Raw genomic sequence first — 21487 nt, 5'->3', positions numbered from 1 at the left:
AGTATCCTATAGTTTGATGCTTTACTCATTTATTTATTTGAGAGGATAGAGCAGGGAGTGGGGGACAGGCAGAGGGAAAGGAGAGAGAAACCCAAGCTGACTCTGCCCAGCATGGGTCCCAACTAGGAGCTCCATCTCAGGACGCTGAGGTCATGACCTGAGGAGAAACCAAGAGTCAGACACTTAACTAACTGAGCCACCCAGAGCCCCCAGTCTCCTCAGTTTTAAATTTTATAATAGTGGCACTGATTTGGTGCTTTTCTATCTGAACATATTTGGCGATAACATTATAGATATAAAAATGTAAGTAATATTCCTTGTCCCCATCTGCTATTAATTGGTATATGTGCTTTGAAAAGTTAATATAAAACAATTTTGCTGTGATGCTTTCTCTTTTGTTTATGGTGAAGGTTATTTAAATTCTGATAACAGAACAAAATCCCTTAGGATTATCACTAGAATCATAATCCACAACCAGAGCATGAAAATCAAAGTTCCAGCAGAGATTCAGAACTAGGTGCTTAATATTGGGAATATGAAGATGAATAAAGCTCATTTTTAAATCTTAAGTTATCTGGAGTCTAGAGTTCAGAGAAGTAAAGCAGACATGGAGATGAATAATAAGCTCCATACTTTATTATAAGAGTTACTGCTCTGGGGCGTCTCGGTGGCTCAGTGGGTTAAGCCTCTGCCCTCAGCTCAGGTCATGATCCCAGGTCCTGGGATCGAGCCCCACATGGGCTCTCTGCTCTGCAGGGAGCCTGCTTCCTCCTCTCTCTCTCTGCCTGCTTCTCTGCCTACTTGTGATCTCTGTCTGTAAAATAAATAAAATCTTAAAAAAAAAAAAAGAGTTACTGCTCTAAAAATATATTAGAGTCACTATGGTGATTTGACAAAAAAGGCTCAGAACCATGGCATAAATGCGAGCCTTCACACTCTTAGGAAATGCAGACTTGTCTTCTAAAAGAAAAATAAAACAAAACAAAAAACCTTTTGGAAGCCCTCCTGTGCCATGTCCAAGCAATTTACCAAGCTGCTAGCAGAACTGATACTGAATTTTTGGGTGCCTCACTGCAAAAGCTGTGTGGTGTTTCCTGAAGTCTTAAGAGATCCTTTTTGCCCTTTTGACAGTCAATTAGAAAAGTCACAATTCTTCTGACACTCCCAAGTTACTTATTGTCCTTACTTTCTGAAAAAAGTTTCTTTCCCTCCTTATTCTCCCAGGGACACAGAAACACCATATAATCCCAAACCACTTCCTGATGTAAGAGCTGAATAGGAGGCAAAAGAGGGGTGGGTATTGCCTATGGAAGTTTGCATCCCCTTCATGCCCTTGTCAGTTGCTTCTGCATGTATTGGGATGTAAATGTGAATGCCAGGATTATCTTTGTATTTGCCTCCAACTGCTGAATAGAAGAGAACTGTAGTATGCATCAAACATTTATATTCCAGTTAAGAAAATAAAGGATCTGTATAGTAACAGAATGTGGTAAACACTGGAAGAAAGGAACAAAGATCATTTGATGAGATCTCAGAGGAAGGGTACATTCTTTAAACTAATAGGATCAGGAAAATGTAACAGAATGCTGTGTGTCAAAAGCTCTTCACTGGGGTTCCACTGGAGTGCAAATGGTGATTATTGTGAAATCCTTTGCTAGCAGGCACAATTCAAACATGTACATGTATGTGTGCCTTCTTTTGATAGGCAGATGGTCATGATATTTCTGTAGTTTATGTTTTCTTTCTGGGATATAGCAAGAGGCATAAAGTCAATTTGGGGCATCTGTAACCAGTTTTAAATCCTAGAAGTATGCAGCAAGGTTGAAGACGTTTACATTTACCCAGAAAACATATGCTGGGTTTGTTTTTGTGTTAAATACTTTGAACTTGGTAGTGAGAACTAAAACTATGCTAAATTTGACTCAAGTAAGTTGCACTGTATTCCCATTTTGTGTGTCTTCGCCTCTTTTTAAATTTTTAACAAAATACTATTTTATTAAATGTATTTGGAATTGCACAATATTAATTTCATCAGAATATGTTAGTTCTTTGTGTATTTTACTTTGTATTTATGGCACAGAGGAAGAACTATTAGGTTGACATTCTCTCAGTATTAGAAAGAGCTACACAGTAAATAAATAATAAGAAGGGCAAGGTAATGGGGCATTTTGGTGGCTCAGTCAGTTGAGCAGCACCTTTGGCTCAGTCACGATCTCAGGGTCCTGGGATCCAGGCTGGCATTGGCATTGGCACAGGCAGGGGCATCAGGCTCTCTGCTGAGCCTGCTCCCTGTGGGAGCCTGCTTCTCCCTCTCCCTCTGCAGCTCCCCCTGCTTGCGATCTCCTGCTCTCTGTCTCAAATAAATAAATAAAATCTAAAAAAAAAAAAAAGGGCAAGGTAATAAAATTAAAGTCAGTTGTTAATATGTCATTCTTTAAGAACAAAGGAACTCCACTAAGAAGAGGCTGTAAAAATGGTAAAATGGAGTCATGTAAAATGAAAATGGCTTGTAAAAAAGGTAAAAATGGATTCATATATTGATGGCACAGAAAATAGGGAATTGAAATGAATGATTGACTAATAATCAAAGAGGCAATGAGCAAGAAAGCTCTACAGAATAATTTTTGCGTATTGAATACAGCTATTACCATTACTGTTACTATTACTAAACTAAAAAATGGCCTTTGAAATTTGGCTTTGCTTTATAAGTAAAGGGAAACCATTCTTTTTTTTTTTGGACAGACAGAGATCACAAGTAGTCAGAGAGGCAGGCACAGAGAGAGAGGAGGAGGCAGGTTCCCCGCCAAGCAGAGAGCCCAAAGTGGGACTCGATCCCAGGACCCTGGGATCATGACCTGAGCCAAAGGCAAAGGCTTTGACCCACTAAGCTACCCAGGCGCCCCAAGGAAAACTATTGTTATAGCTGTATGTTTTTCACATCAAAGGTGCAAGATACAGTGGATGTTTTCAGTGCCTTTTCCTATTCCAGATTGACATAGTGGTTTTCACTCCCGTTTTTCCTGTAATATCTCAGTATATAACTGACTTACTCATTAGTAATGGTAGCTCACTAGTGCTATGGTTCTCAAATCGGGAGAGGGGATCATGGATTGGCAAGAGGATTTACGAATCCCTGGGAGAAGATTGTTTATTCTTGAAAAAAAAAAAAAATCTGGAGACGCTGAAATTCCTACTCATTAAGAAACTGGAGTACCAAGTTGGAAGAATTTCCCATAAGATAGGCTATTTCCCACTTAAATGTGAAAATACTAGCATCATTATGATTATTCTATAAATTTCCCTGCCTCTGTTCACAATCCTTATGTTCACATAAAGATAATTATTAGCTTCCTATACCAACTATTTGTGCAGCTTTGTTAATAATAAAAGAATATCTATCATTTCGATTAGATTACAAAACATTGATACAAGAAGTTGCAAAGGATGAAGATAGAAAATGGCTTAGTATTCATGCTTCCTTCAGAATATGGAATAAATATTCATTGTAGTCTAAGCTATAGAGACATTCCTTTACATTTTGATGTTTTACAGACATAGGTAAATTATGTTCTTCATTTAAACAAGTCAGTAAGCTTACCTAGGGTAGCCAAAAAATATACTCAATCATACTTTAATATTTCTCTTTTGCTAAAAAGCATTGTATACCACTTACATTACTTGTCTTCACTGAAACATTATTATCTTTTGGCATCCTCTTGCACTAGGGGAAATAAAAAGTCACATGTGGAGAAGTTCTAAATGCTAGACAGAAATGATCCTTGGAGGGCAATTTTTATCCTCCACGGAAGTATTGCAGACTTCTTCCATTAGCATAGTCCCAGGGAGCAAAAGGTTAGGGAACTGGGACTGCCAACTGTACCTGAACACATAAGTCAACATTTCCTCCAAGCGGCGAGGGAGTGTGAGAGTGCACCCGCATGTGCATTAAAGTATCTGAGACGAGAAACAACAATTGTAATATTTTACATTGGAATATACTGTACAGATGGTGACATTTTGTTTGTGGTTGTACAGAAGAAAGTAAGGCAGTTTCCAGATTCCCCCCTCAACACCTACCATTTGGCATAGGATATGGGAGGTTGAAGAAAACGGAGGGATTTTTGCCTCAGTTGAAACAGCTGGAAAACAGATGGAAGCTGGTGTGTAATTTGCCAAAAGCCTTGTCCAAGTCTCCCACCCATTTTCCACCAAAGAAAAACTAGTCAGGTGACAGCATTGGAGGCCTTAGGGTCAGCAAATGATGGGCTTCAGGACATGCTGGGGAAAAAAAGAGAAAAATCTAAAAATCCAAGATCATAGGAAATACAAGTCCAGAAATGTGGTTCCAAGGAGCATGTTTTCAATAGGTAAGAAATAGTGGCAGCAACATGGGTGAAAACCACAGCAGAATCACAGTTACACGGATGAAAGTGTACACAAAATTAATTAACATTGGTGCTACCTCAACTGGGTTCACTTTCTCTCAGGTGATGAATTCAGGAAGCACACACCCACTCTTGGTCAAGTTAGGTACAATGTAATTATTCCATGTGCAATTATGGTAAGTGTAAGTGTGTGCAGTTCACATCCCTTTAGTCCCTGCGAGCTACTTTGGTTTGCAATTCAGGCATTCAATAAATTGTTTTTGGATTTAGATGTTGAATTATAGCCAGAGTTTTGTTTAAACTCAGTCACTGGATATATAAACCTCCTGTTGTATATTTCTGGTTACGATGGGCATGTATATAGACCCACTCCAAGGAACCTTCTTACAAGCATTGGCCCAAGTTTTGTGCACTTGTGTATTTTTGTGTGTGTGTGTGTGGGAACATACTGATTTTGAAATACTTTTGAATACTACAAAAGTTAAAGTATTTCAAAAATAAATATAAAGCAACAGGCTTTCCTCAATGTGAATTTGTTCATTCATGCTTATATAAGGAACTGTGTTAATCATGAATCATTCAAATTAAATTGCTCATGAGAAAAAATGCTCTGGCTTTGCTGTCAGTTTCCAGAGTTGCTTTACAGAAAGGAAAGGAGTATTGTCCCCATATAAAGAATAATCAGCTGCAGATTTCAGACTGAGCATGACTCCAAATTGGCAATAATACTTTTGATTCATGTGAGAATATAGATCCTGTGAGAGGTACTTATCTGAGTAATCTAGGCTGTGACTGAGTTTGCAGTCTGCCAGGACAGCCAATGGAAACATTAAATTAAAAAAAATTCAGTCATCAACAAGTTTCGCTCACACAGAATAGCTAAATGCTGTGAAGATGTAGAGGTTGGCAAATCCGTAGCTTAAAAGAGTCAGAGGGAGGTTCCACTTTGAGACGGGGAAGTTGGCATTGTGTGAGCACAGCCCGTCTGAGAGCTCACACATCATCTATCACGGAATTTATCCTGTCCTAGTGGCATAGTATCCAGTAAAGCCCGTGTGTGTCATGTCACAAACCACTCTTGCCCTGAATCAAGCCCTGCTTGCTCCGCCGAGGTGGGGCGTCAGTCAGCGCAGGGCTAAGTGACAAGCCCAGAAATGTGGTCAGTGAAATCTGAGGAATTTGCAACGGTGCCACTGCATCAGTGAATCCCCCTATGATCCCTCAGAGGAAAAGTAATGGCCTGTGTGCCAAAATTTTGATGTGAACTTTTTGTAGCTGCTGCTGCGGCTAGGCCTACACAACTTTACATCCGGCCAACAGAGATTTAGGAAGAGTCAGAACAGACTGTTTACATTAGAGTGCCTTGTCTGGTGGATTCCCATTATAGAGGACCCTCTTGACTTCAGTTAGACTTTCCCCACCAGACAGAAAAGAACACTAATGTGTGTGTATGTGTGTGTGTGTATACACTAAATAATATGTTTACCTAGCATATTTAAGCATCATTGGATGAAGAAACCAATGCTCCCCAAAAAGGTCCTTCCTAAAATATACCGTATCACATTTGTCAATTTAAAAAAATTAAAATGTCATTCTTTGGAACCTTTATTTTAAGAGATGGGGGAGGGGCAGAGGAAGAAAAAGAGAATCTCAAGCAGGCTCCATGCCCAGTACAGGCTCGATCTCATGACCCTGAGATCATGACCGGAGGCAGAATCAGGAGTCAGATGCTTAACTGACTGACCCACCCAGGTGTCCCACACTTTGTAATCTTTGATTACCCTTCATTTTTCCTATCACTACTCTCATTTGGGCTCATAGAAGACTTCATTGTACTCTTACCTTCTAAAGATGTCACAGTTTGTGTGCACGTACTCTAAAATAGAGAATTGAAGTAATATTTAAGAGAGCACAACTAGATCAACCTTCATCATGCTGCTATTTCCCTGAAGATAAATTTGATCTGAACTCCTAGAGCTGGTATGATTACCTGTTACTTGTTTATGTGGAGTTTGTTTTCATTATAGGCACACATTCTGTTCTTCAGTATGTTAGAATGTCTTATAACCTACATCTCAGGGATATGATAAGGATACATGAAATATTATATGTTAATTATGCCTTAAAAAGCATAGGAAGAAAGATGGAACAATATGCTCCAAATTATTATGATTTCTAAATGGCATTATAAGATTTGACATTTGGATACCTTTTGTTAGGTGTTGTTCATCTTTTTAAGAAGATTTATTTACTTATTTTAGAGAAAGAGAATGTACACGCAGGTGGGGTGGGGGCGCAGAGGGAAAGAGAGAGAGAACCCTCAAGCAGACTTTGCACTCAGCACAGAGCTGGATGCCAGGCTCAATCCCAGGATCCTGAGATCACTACCTGAGCCAAATTCAAGTGTCTTCAGTTTAACTGACTCAGCCACCCAGGCACCCGAGTGTTGTGCATCTTATTTTTTTTTCACATATAATGAAAAAACATTTTAAAACTTTCCATAGATTGAGTTATACGAACACAATTTCATTTATAGATTCCACACTGGAATGTGTATTGTACAAAGTAAAAGAATAGTATTGCTATTGCCCTCAAAGAGACCAAACTTAAATAGAAATTAAAAGGTCAGCAAATATATATACACTCTTATGTATGCTTTGTCTGAGCTTGAACTGACACTTGTGGTTCAGTTGCCAAACATTCGAATTGCTTAAATATTCATATACTATGTCAATGCCTTTTTTTTTTTTTAGGAGTTAAAAAGTTCAATCATACTTAGATTCCAAGTGTACATGTTAAACAACTTATTAAACACAATTTTGTATCTAAAATTGTTTTCCAGAGATGGTTCATTTATTTATCTTTTTATCATATTAAGAGCAGTTTTTTTTCCATATTTTGAAAAAATAGTTGACTCTGCCACTTGGGCTGTGAGTGACAGGAGAGCAGATCGAAAAAATAAGAAATGCATCTTACCCTGTTGTGTTTTACTGTCTTTGCCATCTATTTTTCCAATATCTAACAGTGTCTAAAAAAAGTAGTTACTCAGTATGTGTGCCTGGTATGAATGATGGGATTGAAGGCATTTGAATGAATGAAGTAAATCTAATTGTCTCACTTTCTTTTTTTTTTCTTTTTTCCAGACTCCCAGGAAGGAAATTACAAGTCAGAAGTCAATAGCAAACCCAGGAAGGAAAGGACAGCTTTTACCAAAGAGCAAATCAGAGAACTTGAAGCAGAATTTGCCCATCATAATTATCTGACCAGACTGAGGAGATATGAGATAGCAGTAAATCTGGATCTCACTGAAAGACAGGTAAAGTTGGACATTATTGTGATATGGTATTTTTAATTACACTGAGTCAACAGTCTTCTCTCACCATTTTTGAAATATTTGGACCTGTGACTCTTAAATACCACTGAGAAAACAGGTGTTCTATTTCATGATGAAGTTTTGGCCCAGCAAAATGATACAATTAAGGATAAGATAGCAGTGTTTTAAAGAAAACGACATTTATTCAGTTTAAGGAATCATTCTTTATTCTGTAATTATGTCCTTCCTATATATTTTGGTTTAAAAATATTATTTCTTGTATATAATGATGGCATGTAGTGAGCAATTTTGTTTGATTGTATTTTAAAATCTCCTTATTTTAGTGTACTAGAAAGCTGGCAACCCCATGTTAGTTTCCTCTTGCTCCAAGACAGGGTTTGCTATGTTACTATAACACATTAACCCCCAGACCTCAATGACATAATAAAAAAGCTCACTGTTTGCTCAGTCTCCATACTAACTTTACAAGTCCAGCATTATAAGCAATCACTCACGGACCCAATCTGACTCTCTGGCATCTCGACATGTGGTGTCCTTGGTAACCACGGGAGGTAAGAAAGAGTTGGAGGTTCATGCATTGACCTTTAAATGTTTTCACCTGGAAATGACCCATGTCACTTCCATTTATACTCTAAGGTCCGGAAGTCATCAGTGGTGCCACTTAAGTTCAGGGCGGCTGGGAAATCATGGGAGTAAGGGAACATAGATCATTGGTAAATATTTCCCAAATATTTTTGAAATTATCTTGGTCTCAAAAATTAAAAATTCTGACGTTGATTCATTTAGAGAACACTTTGAAATTAATGATCTGTGGACCCCAGTTGATAAAACCTAAAAAATGCTTTTCTAATTAATTATATTTTAGGTCCTTTCTTGGATTTTATTTGCTCCAGTAGTGCTCCCAGTGCGTTCTTTTTATGGATTCTGATTTGCCCTGGGAGAATCTAGCCAACTGATGGTTAACAGTTGCTAATCTTTAGAAAAACATTCCTGAAAGGCAAATCCAAACATCTTTATGGACAGTGCAGTTATGATTGGCACTCCTAGGACTAGAGTCTCATTTCCTCTTTCACTGTATGCACCTCCTCCAGGGATCCCATCGGCACCAAAGAAATACCAACAGGGTGTGGACAAACGAATACTGTCTTAGGAGATCAAATTATTTTATCCAATTTCTTAAATCATCTGCTTCCCTCTGTTGATTTCTCAATTTCAGCTTTTGGAAGGATATTTCTGGGTAGTGGGAATGTATCGAGAAACACTTTAATGTGGTTTTATTTATTGGCAGTTTAAGTTTTATTAAATGTTATGACTAGTGCCTAAGTTGTGAAGCACAACATTTTCCTTCCCTTTACTTCACATACGAAGTTCCCTCCATAAGGGTACAACATTTGGCTTGCTGGAAATGTTGGAGAATCTAAAGTCTGCATTATTGGACACCTGTTTTATTTTCATTAAAAAAAAAAAAAAACTGGGAGCAGATTAAAAAAAGAAGGGAGGAGAGGCATTACACATTAATGTTCTTATGTATAAACTGTGAATTCTAAGAAATGCAATCATGTTTTATATGATACATAAAGGAAACAAACTAGGATTTGCTTCCAACTTACGGAAATAATGGTTTACAGTACTGCACTCTTAGTCAAGAGAAAAGTGAAGATTCTGTGCTTGCTGTTCGGGGGTGGCTTTGGTTACCTGTGATTATCTGATTATAAGGCAGAGATTTCACTTTTGGTTTAAAATAATTTATTTTTAGAAGCAATTCTGTAAATTTGGTCTGGAAATTTATTAGGTATTTTGGATGTGTCTTTATCTTCTGGAGTTGCCATTTATGGAAAAGAATGATGTGCAGTTTTAAGCAAAATTATATATACATGTGCACGTGCGTGCGCGCGCACACACACACACCCACCCACCAATTTTAATCTTTGTTTTTTGTTTTTTTAAGGTCCTTTTTCAGTTTTGTATCAGTTAGCCTTTGCTATGTAACAAACCATTTGGAAATCTTAGTGGTTTCAACCAATAACCAATGTTCAGTTTGCTCACAATTTTGTGGGTCAGGGATTTTGACTGGGCTCATTGGATAGTTAGACTGCTGGCCTTACCTAAATGCCTCATACACAGAGCTGCAGTCACTGGTGGGTTTGAAGAGCCGGCTGGTCTAGACAGCCTCAGCTGGGACACTTGTCTCTGTTGTGTGTGGTTTCATCTTCTTCTAATAGGCTCTCTGGGACTTTTCAAATGGGGGTAGAAGCATTACCAAAAATAGAAGAAAAACTCCGGTGTACAAGGGCTTTCAAAGACTCTGCTTACCACATATTTACTACTGTGCCTCATTGTCTAAAGCAAGGCATATGACCAAGCACATTGTCAACATACCAGGGGACCATCTAAAGGAATGGGTACAAACAAGGAAAGTAACATTTTCAGAGGCCATGACTGAAACACTCTAACTATAGGATCATAGGGGAAAAAACAAAAACACCTTTTGATATGTAATTGGATTTTCAAAGAATTGAAATTTTGTATTGTGCAGAACATTTTTTTATCCTGTAAATCTTTATTTCCAGTTTTGCAAGTTCATATGAAAAGGAGATGTATGCCTGTGGAATCCAAATTCCCAATCAAAATAAAGTCTTTAGAGGGCCACTATGTGTTAGTAAGAAGAAACTGAATTATTTTGATAGAAGTTTGAACAAAACAACTAGATATTTCAATTGAAATGTTTTCTTAGGCCAGTAAAAATCTCCTTAAGGCACAAAATGGAAATTAAAACTACCTTCCCTTGCTTCTACTCAGGTTTATATGTCATAATCGATATGAAAGAATTTCTGGCATAAACTATGAAACACAATTGTCAAAAAGGGGGGCGCTGGGAATCTTAGCCTTTCGCGATATAGTGAGTTATTTTGTAACACAAATATTTGTTGAGCTAGATGCTAGAAATAAAATCTCCTTAAAATAAGTTAGACGAGTCTCTGCTAGAACATGAAAGAAGGAAAAGATTGAACAAGTACTACCAATTGTGATGAGTGTTGAATGTGACAAGAGAGGAATGACAAGTTTGTACGGGAAAATGTTCCCGATTATGCCAGATTTCATTTTACTCCTAGACTTCTGCGTGCACTCAGTATCTTAAAGTGAGAATCCGAAGGCTTTATTTATGTTTTCTGGGATGAATTTTACTATGCTAAATTTATCAGAAAAATACCGTATGCTGTCAGTCATCAATTTTATTATTCTTAAAAGTCTGAAAGCAGATTCCTCCAACATGCCAGAGCTCTTGTCCCAGTAAGACATTTTCAGTTTGTTTTCTCAAGCTTGGGCTTTTGAAGTTATAAATGTGGAGTTAAAAACTGAACCCATTTAATTCATCTTCTTTTAATTGTGACACAGCAATTCCATTCCTTTGATTTTGCATTAGTGCTATACCTGCTTATCTATGTAATCTAGATCCCAACCCTATGTATTCTTAAATAACACCCCTTTTATAGGATTTCCAGATGTAAAATATTCTAATTATAGACATGTACTTTTATTATATCCATTCTGCAAGAATTTATCTTGCCATACTTTAAAATAACCTGAGACTTACATCTAACTCCATATTGTACAGTGTTTTCCTTAACTTTAATAGGATTTTCAATCTCCCAAAATATTTTTTTCTTGATTTTGTAAAAGCTTTTCAAGACTCAAATGCTAAGGTAGAACTTGTATATGTATAATGTAGAGAGAAAAAAAAATCAGTATTAAATAATCTATAACAATTTATGGCAGAACTGTTTTACAGAAATAACTTTCTCCTAAATGAAAATATGATTTGTAATCAGAAGTAGTCTTTAGATGTACTTTCATCTAGGAATTTTATATAATTGCCTATGAAATGTGCTTGTGTATAACTGATATGCTATTTGTATTTACCCCTACTTTGTTTGTATCACTAATCAACATACTTGCTGCATTTTAAAAAAAAGATTTTATTTATTTATTTGACACAGAGAGAGAGAGAGATCACAAGTAGCAGGCAGAGAGAGAGGAGGAAATAGGCTCTCTGGTGAGCAGAGAGCCCAATGTGGGACTTGATTCCAGAACCCTGAGACCATGACCTGAGCTGAAGGCAGAAGCTTAACCCACTGAGCCACTCAGGTGCCCTACTTGCTGCATTTTATTATAGACCCCATACATGTCATTATAAAGACTTACTATGAAAAACAGATTTACTAAGATGATTAGATTTCCTTTAAGGAAAAAAGTAAAATATATTAAATCCTTAAATACCACTCAGGACGTGGATTTTCAAATCCCTACCTGAAGAACAGTTTCTGCAATTTTACAAAGAAGTCAGATTCTTAAATGCTTGTGTCTCCGGTCAGGGAAGGTTATAATCTCACTTGAACTCCATCTGGTCAAAGAAGAAGAAGAAGAAAAAGAGGCTCATTCTGCAAAGTAATTCCACATTAGCACATTGGTATTAAAGAAAATTATTTTATGTTAAATAAAAATGGAGATACCAGGGGCGCCTGGGTGGCTCAGTGGGTTAGACCGCTGCCTTCGGCTCGGGTCATGATCTCGGGGTCCTGGGATCGAGTCCCGCATCGGGCTTTCTGCTCGGCAGGGAGCCTGCTTCCCTCTCTCTCTCTCTCTCTGCCTGCCTTTCCATCTACTTGTGATTTCTCTCTGTCGGATGGATGCATAGGATCTTTGGAAAAAAAAAAAAAATGGAGATACCAGAACACAGTTTTGCTTCAAATATTTTTAATTATATACTGCTGTTGTGTGGAAGTTACCACTCTGGTATCTCCCAGCTTCTAACTTAGAGTTTCCATTTTACAATATACTCTTATATACCCTTCTCAATCAACAACTAATAAGCCTCAATTGGCAGAGCCACTTGGAATATTATGAAGAGCCCATCGGTCCAAAGACCCTCCTGTCCCAAGGTATTTTTACATTTGACATGCTTATTCTGGCCTTTTCATCTGTCCAGACACACTTGGAGAAAGCTGCTTCCAATTTTTTAATACCTCACTATGGGAAGAAGAGAGAAGGCAACTGCATGAAACTATAACAGGAGTGACAAAAATGGACATTTTTATACAGTTAAAGCTGCCAAATATAGAAAGAATGGGAGATCCTTTCCTTTCACAAAGCTAATAAATATGCAGTGTTGCAGATTTGTAGACTAGCAAAGGTTACTGGAATAAACAGACCAAATGCACGATACCTCTGCCAAGATAAGTGGAAAATCCCACCTACTTGGATCATATTCCATTATTAGAAATGAGAGGGATTATGCTTTGTTTGTTACTTCTAAATCATTAAATGGCTCAGTGCCAAGTACTTTCAAAATAGGCATCCAGTTTTTTTGGATCACTATGAAGAATTTTCCATGTGCCAAATTAACAGTGGTTTTGTTGTTTGCTCATCAATTTACATAATCCCTGTCCTTTGAAAGTTTATTTCTATAAATTCATATGAATGCTTTTAGTTATTTAGCTAATAAATTATTCTCCATGGCCAGACATATTGTCTGTTTAATTCAAGACTCCCTGCGAAGCCAATGATGTTAGAATATTTCCTTATTTCTTTAGAATACTATTCTAACAATAAGATGTTTCAATAAGATGGAGTAACTATAAGATGTTTCTTTGTTTAAATCATGGTGTGTCTGCTATTTTAAAAGATTAAACATGAGGGATGCCTGGGTGGCTCGGTTGGTTGGGCATTGATTTTTGGTTTGGGCAAAGGTCCTGATCTCAGGGTAGTGGGTTCGGGCCCCTCCTGGCCTTGAGCTCTGTGTTCACTGGGGAGCCTGCTTGAGATTCTCTCGCTCTCCCTCTGCCCCTACCCCTGCTCGTTCTCTCTTTCTCTCAAATAGATGAATAAAATCTTTAAAAAAAGTAAAATGTAAAAAAAAAATAGATTAAACATGAGTTAATCTATGAGTTAACATGAGTTAACCCCTAGTAGAAAAATGGTGGTTAACATAAGGTGGAGGAGTTGATGATGGAATATGGTGGAATCTTCATTTGTAATGAAAGAGGTATTGCCTGAGTACTGCTGTTTTTGTTTTTGTTTTTGTTTTAGGAATGCATATAAACAATGTATAATCTTTACTTTTTAAAATATTTATTTATTTATTTATTTATTTATTTTAGAGATAGAGTGAGAACAGGGGCAAAGGGAGAGGGAGAGAGAAAGAGAAAGCATACTCACCACTCAGCACGGAGCCTGACTTGGGGATCGATCCCACAACGTCGAGACCACCACCCCAGGCAAAATCAACAGTCGGAGCCTTAACCAACTGAGCCATCCAGGCACCCTGGCACAATGTGCAATCTAAAAGGCAGATTCAGAACTATCTTACATACTACAAAAAAAAAACCAAAGACTCGGAAATAAGAAGAGTAATGTAAGACAATCAATTATAAAGCAAGATCTATAAAGAAAGTTCAATGATTTAAACCTGTCTTAAATCAAGCTTTATAAATGTTACCTGTATAATGTAGAAGGCTGAGAAATAATCATTGACTGATCTCTAATAATTTATAAATATAAATATCTAATCATATATCTAAACATATATAAAAAACATAAACATAAATATCTAAACAATAATGTAGAAAAAATTCTCAGAAAAATAAGGCCCTAATCTTATTGAAACAGTCTTGAGCATATATAACAAATCAATTTTTTAAATATTAGATGGATCGCGATACCAATGTACAGATATGTCTCTATATGTATGTATATTCATACACACACATATATATGCATGTATATATACATATAGATATATATTTATATTGCTATCTTTCTATATTATATATATTTACACACAACTATAAAATGGTCTTTATTTTAAAAACTTTATTAAAATTTGCTCTACACATTCTTGCTGTGAACATTCATCACTCTGGTATAATGATAAAGATAATCTTTTTAATCTCTGAATTGCCACATTTTATTTCCCAATTTCTTCAATAAAGAAATAAATATATTAATTTATACTTAATCAGTAAATCATCAACATTCTGAAACATAATATGCATTGCATCGCAGGATCACCATCTTATTTTATTTTATTTCTTAAAATATTTTATTTATTTATTTGTTAGAGAGAGAGCACAACCAGGAGAGCTGGCAGGCAGAGGAAGAATCAGGCTCAGGCTGCGTCATTGAGTCCTGATGCAGGACTCAATCCTAGGACCCAGGGTCATGACCTGAGCCAAAGGTAGATACTTAACCAATTGAGTCACCCAGGTGTCCCTAGGATCACCATTTTAAAGAGTAATGCTAAAGAAAGAAATTTCTGCTATGAAAGATTATTCCTTTTCCACACTGTCCTTGCATACATGTTTTTTTTTTTTTGTCATTTAAAGAATTCTAAAACTAAGAAGCTTCCAGAAATTTTGAGGAGCCAGCTTTGTGTTAGACACCTTCAGTTCTAAAGACCTGTTCTATTATTTACATAAATCTATGCATCAGCATATTTATATATTCTATGACATCCATAAAATGATAAATACAGACCTAAGAGATCTACCTGTAAAAGACTTTCTGCCAATTGGTTGTCATAGTCACATCACTCTTCATGAAAACCTCAGAAATGCATTCAATTTGGTATAGATTTTTAGCTTCAAATCTATTATTTCTCATTTTTAATGATGGACATTTTTTCTAAGATTTTATTTATTTTATTTAAGAGAGAGTGAGTGTGAGAGAGAGAAAGAACCCAACTGGGGGTAGGGACGCCCGGAGAGGGAGAAGCAGACTCTCCACTGAGCACTGACCTGACCCAAAGGCAGATGCTTAACGGACTGAGCCACCCAGGTGCCCCTGGACAGTTATTTTTTTTAAATTCTGAAATTTTTCCAGATATTTAAGTTATAGACTATTTTTTGTAGTCAGTGCATTTGAATATGATAGTAATAATTACTATTCTACTTTTTTTTTTAAAGATTTTATTTATTTATTTGACAGAGAGAAATCACAAGTAGTGGGAGAGGCAGGCAGAAAGAGAGAGAGGGAAGCAGGCTCCCCACTGAGCAGAGAGCCCGATGCGGGACTCGATCCCAGGATCCTGAGATCATGCCCTGAGCCGAAGGCAGTGGCTTAACCCACTGAGCCACCCAGGCACCCCACTATTCTACTTTTTAAAAATAATCTTAGGATGTGATCCCTAAGTCCCTAAATAAATGAAATGATGAGTGTGGTGAAGGCTTGCATATATTACAGTAATGAACTTAAGCTTGTCTGGGAATAATCAGAATATTAATCTCATTAGTTTGAACCATAGAAATTTGCCTTTTTCTACTGTGCTGATAAAAATAGTGTGTTCCGGAGTGCCTGGGTGGCTCAGTTGGTTGAGTGACTGCCTTTGGCTCAGGTCATGGTCCCGGAGTCCTGGGATCGAGTCCAGCATTGGGCTCCCAGTTCCATGTGGAGTCTGCTTCTCCCTCTGACCTTCTCCCCTCTCATGCTCTCTCTCACTCTCTCTCTTAAATAAATAAATAAAATCTTTTTAAAAGTTATAAAAAAGAAAGAAAAAGTGTGTTCCTATGTTTCAACCACATATTTATATTTGATGGATTTCACTTAATTAGATCATGACTGGAAGAGTCTATTAGTCAAAATGGTATATATTGACTGTGATATGCTGCTAACTCTTGTTAAACTTCATCCCAGAGATTAGGAAAATGTTGTGAACAGAGGCCATCATTCTAGTTGATCTCAGGGGTGTGAACAAAATAAGTATGGGTAGCGGCTCAGAACACACAATTTTATGTATTAGAGATTTGCTAGTCAGGAATTTTGTAACACAATAAAGGATAAAGTTTCCTAATTTAGTTTTGTTATTTCCTCACAAATTTACTGAAGTCATATGTTCACACCATGCTTAGGTAAACAGTATTTCACTTAAAATAACTAAAAGGCATGCATAATTTTTAATTTTGTAAAAAATAGGATTAGGAATAATGAATTTCCCTGTAAATATTATTGAAGTAGGCTATTCGAGTTGAATTTCCTCAACTATGACAGAAAGAGGTATTGTCATTAGCATCTTACTACTGTACTAACGTACTCTACTACATTTCTAAAAAGTCAGTTAAAAGGAATCACTCCTCTGAGAATTTTGCCCATCATGTAAATGACTACTTCTTTGGTTGCATTTTTGGAAAGGAGAAATGTGCCATTGGCTTGTAATAACTCCCATAACATACAATTTATTATGGATAATTTCATTTATTGCCTCAAAAAAGGGTTTTTTGAATATATAACTTGCCTACTACTCCCAGTAGCTAATGTGTATTCACTTTGTTTAAAAATATGCAAGATAGTAAATATTTTATGATGACATTGGTGAGCCTAATTCTCAAGCATTCTAAATAGGGGGGAAAAAAAGAGGCTTCAAAACTGAAAATTACAGAGGTGAGGAAATGATTCATCGGTCTTAAACATTGTGCTAAAATAGGGGATACTCCTGAAAGGCAGCCCTCTAAACGAGAACTCAGGCTGTAGTCATGGAATGTGTCCTAGCACCCTTCTTCCTTCTACACACCCACACTGTACCATCCAACTACAAGTTGTAAGGCATTAGAAACAGCCCAGTCCACTGGTTGCTCCCGTGTACTCCTTGAAACAGCTGAGGAATTCCTTCTCTTAATCAGATATAAATCCATTCAGGCAGGAGGAGTATTTCTTTTCGCATTTTACATCCTTACCTTATGGAGCATTCTTGGTTCTAATTCTTCAGTTCAACCGCTGACTTTGCCACTGAATTACTTGGGTAAGTCTTTCTAAGGTCTGTTTACCTTGGCTTACTAGATCAGCTGCTGTGACCAAATTTAATCTCAGGGCATGTGATTAGATCTGAAAAATTGTACTTATAAAATTATTCTCTTCATGTTTTCATGTGGTAAAGATGTGAATAAATATTTGTTAGATAATGTCTACAGTATTTCAAGTGCCCAGATACAAATGAAAACAGTATTAAATCTACAAATTCCAGATGTTTAGAAACCTCTAGATATGTCACTGAAATATTCAGTGTTCATCCAGATGTTTGGTGTTAACGTTTGTTTCTTCAAAAGACAGACATTTATGGTGTTATATAAATATGGGTTACGGCCTTATGTAGTCCAACATCCTATCAATCTATTTGCTTCTGGCCGTCTTAGGAAATTGTGTGGCAGTTGCAGGTGCATATTTCACTTGTGTTCTCCTGTGATATACTGTGAGCCCTAAAAGGACAGGTATTTACCAACTTTTATATAGAAGGCTGTAATGTGAATGACTAAATAAATTAAATAAAAGTAAAATGAATGTTTAGCCAATGGCAGCTATGATTCTCGCAGGACAAGATATGATTTCTAAATTCTGAAATGTGTCATTTAGACAAATGAATCACAGCAAAAATCTCTTGGCTGCTTTCTTCAGTAAAAACAGTCAAGATGTGAATAAATGATTTTCTGTTTATTTAAATAGTAGTTTGATCATCCAGGAAATGTATCCTAAGGGATAGCAAGTGAGACTTCTTAATAAGCAAATGTTCTGAGAAGTTAGGTGTATAACCGAGCACTTTAAATATTCACTACTATAATACAGCAGGCTATTATATGTTTGTTACTTTTTAATATGAATATTTTTTGAAAGCTGTCTGTGTGCATAGATATTAGGGGTCTATAAGGTTTGGTTCATATTGCTTTAATTTAATAAATAATAGTATTTTTTCATGACTCAGATTCTTTGGATAAAGAATTTATTTTTATCTGAGTCGTTAATCATACTGTGTACCAAAACAAAATGCACTTTATATGGAATCTTGCCTTACATCCAAGCTTGAAAAAGGAAGTATTTGAAAAAAGAAAAACAAAAACCTCATTTATCTAGCACTTTCCAGAGAAATTGTACACTAGAAGATAAAATTGGCTTTAGGACTCCCACAATGATGAAAGTTCACAGAGTTTATTTATTATGTGCCCAGATGGACAGATTTGTTTTAATTATATGCAAAATGTTTGATAGCCCAATTTCTTAGAACCTATGGTATGGCTCTAGGTTGTTAGGATAAAAAATTCTCATGTCAATGATATCAAGAGCCCGAGATTCCCAGAGGAAAGAAACAATTTGCTATAATAATTATGTGGCAGCGTAGCCGTGTGGAATAGTGACCATGGTGGTAGAGTTCTTTACTATATCATGGACCATTGGGTGAATCTCTTAATAATGGATTAGCAATGATACCAACTAGAATGACAGTTTAAGGATATTCTATAAAATATGAAGCTAATCTTTATATCAAAGGTTTCATATACAGTCAATAAACTATTACTTATATGTCTCTTTTATTGACTCTGAATGTCTTGAGGGCAGGGACTTTGTCTTATTTATCTGTACATTTCTCCCTCTAACCTCTTCCTTTTTTTTTTTTTTAGTTTTTAAAAAATTTTTTAAATTAATTAATTAATTTATTTTAATGAACATATAATGTATTTTTATCTCCAGGGCTACAGGTCTGTGAATCACCAGGTTTACACACTTCTCAGCACTCACCATAGCACGTACCCTCCCCAATGTCCATAAGCCCAGCCCCCTCCAAACCCCCTCTCCCCAGCAACCCTCAGTTTGTTCTGTGAGATTAAGAGTCACGTATGGTTTGTCTCCCTCCCAATCCCATCTTCCGTTTTTGATCTAACACAGTAGCTGTTGCTAGACATTCACTGATGCCAACTGAATAAATGGAGCTTGAAATTCACTAAGGAAATGTGAGATTAATTTTGCTCTGTCTAGTTTATAAATGCAGATTATTAAACTGATAAGAATGGATACTACACTCGATCTTAACCAAAGGCCAAGAAGCGATTATATAAAATGTACATGTAAAGTTTAATGAAAATAAAGAGCATATCTATTTTTTAAAAAATGAAGTGTCAGGCATTTGAATGATTATACTTAGCTAACTGGAAACAAAATAAAACAGAAACTTTTTTTTTTCAATTCAACCAATGAAGCTGGATTATAAAGTGATACAAAATTAAATCAAAATATTTATTTATAAAATTTTAGTATTAATATTTTAGTGGAGATATTGCTTTATAATCTGGGATTACTTTTATAAATTTTATTTTTAATATTGTTATCATAGTGGAAAAACATATGTTTTCTCATTTCAATTCCCCTCAATATTTTATAGAATATTTGAAAATAAATCCAGATACATTAACTTTTGCTATTTTGCATTCTTCCTTTCCATTTTCATAAGATGGACCCATCATGTATTTGTTGCTATATTTTTCTGTTATTAATTTCATGGACTTCTAGTATCAAATATGTAATTTAATCTCTAAAGAAAAATAGTATATAATTACTGTATAATTATCAAATGCTTTCACATACATTTACATGTATGTGTCTTTATGTATTCATACATCCATACATGTATGTATGCACATATATCTACCATTGAAAACTATGAAAGAGTTTTATCAGTCTGTTTCAAAAAAAGTAAAATGGCAAATTTTCACATGGTTACAGAAAACAACACAAAATAGCCTATATGACTTCTAAAATCAATACCATATTCTTACATTTTTCTCATTTAGAATTACACATAACAGGTTTTATACTGTTATTATAGAACTACTGTACCCCTTCTCCCAGAAAAGGAAATAAGTATAGATTTTAAAAGAAATCTATTCCTCCCATTTTCTGCCAAGATTATTTTGAATGAATGTTTCAGCTCTTGGTGACAATGATGATGATGTGTTTCTTCCATCTGGAATTGTCCGCGGAGAAAATGTCCCTATGGGGAATCTTGAAAGCCTCATTATTCCAATATTACAAATATGAAAATTGGAGTAGAGAGAGAAGTATAATTTTCTCAAATTCACGCAGAAACTTAGAAGTGAAGCCAGGAGTAGAACCCAACTCATGTGGAAAAGATCTAATGCAACATGCGATGTCAAGCTTGCAAAGGTAATTAAATTGAGTAGTATAATTACCTAAATTATAGTACAGGAAATAGTGTCATATTTATGAACCTAATTATATCGAGTAGGAGAATTACATGAATGATAGTAATCATATGGATGGAGTTCACATACTTTATATGTTTTACTTTTCTATTCTAAATACTTAAAAAGTAAGAATTTGAAATAAAACAGGAACAACAACAACAAAAGCCCAGTCTGAAGCCAAACCAACCCCAGGTTTAAATTCTGGCATCCCGTATTCCCCTCTGTGTCATCTTAGACAAGTTATTTAACCTTTGAGTCTCAACTTCCTCATCTATAAAATCGGAATAATGTTAAAGATCTGCAAAAAATTGTGACTATTAGAATATATAGTTTATATATAGAATATACATTCTCTCTCTATATATATTTAGAATATATAATATAGTTGCCTAGCTTTAAATGGGTATATAATAAAAGGTAACTACTGATCGTTTGGTTATTAAGTAACAGTAACACATGAACACCCATCAGCAAGTTTTTGTTGTTGTTTTTAAGGTTGATTTTTTTTTTTTTTAGTAATCTCTACACCCAATATGGGGCTTGATCAGTAACAACTCTTACACACGGGACTCCACGTGTTTATGTGGGGTGTAAATTGATGCAACTTTGGACAACAGGTTTTCCATATTACCATGTTATTATGTTGAATGTTCATATATTCTGTGACCCATTGATACAATCCCTGAATGATACACTCAGAGAAGTTCTGTCTTATATTTATCAGAACACAAATGTGAGAATGTTTATAG

The 21487-nt window shown here is 35.9% G+C and overlaps 1 protein-coding gene and 1 pseudogene across 1 annotated transcript in view; one reads left to right on the top strand and one right to left on the bottom strand.

Annotated features, from left to right (window-relative positions):
• The window catches only part of MEOX2 (mesenchyme homeobox 2), a 63225-nt gene that overhangs the window by 38882 nt on the left and 2856 nt on the right, over positions 1–21487 (top strand). The window contains exon 2 of the mRNA XM_004743404.3: positions 7529–7701. Within this exon, the coding sequence (XP_004743461.1) occupies positions 7529–7701 (173 nt within the window). The remainder of the gene's footprint in view (positions 1–7528; positions 7702–21487) is intronic.
• On the bottom strand, positions 19469–19585 carry LOC123387138 (annotated as a pseudogene).

The sequence above is a fragment of the Mustela putorius genome, unplaced genomic scaffold, assembly GCF_011764305.1.
Source record: "Mustela putorius furo isolate JIRA1106 unplaced genomic scaffold, ASM1176430v1.1 tig00003845_pilon_pilon_pilon, whole genome shotgun sequence".
NCBI classification, from domain to species: domain Eukaryota; kingdom Metazoa; phylum Chordata; class Mammalia; order Carnivora; family Mustelidae; genus Mustela; species Mustela putorius.
This window is presented reverse-complemented; position numbering and strand designations above follow the sequence as displayed.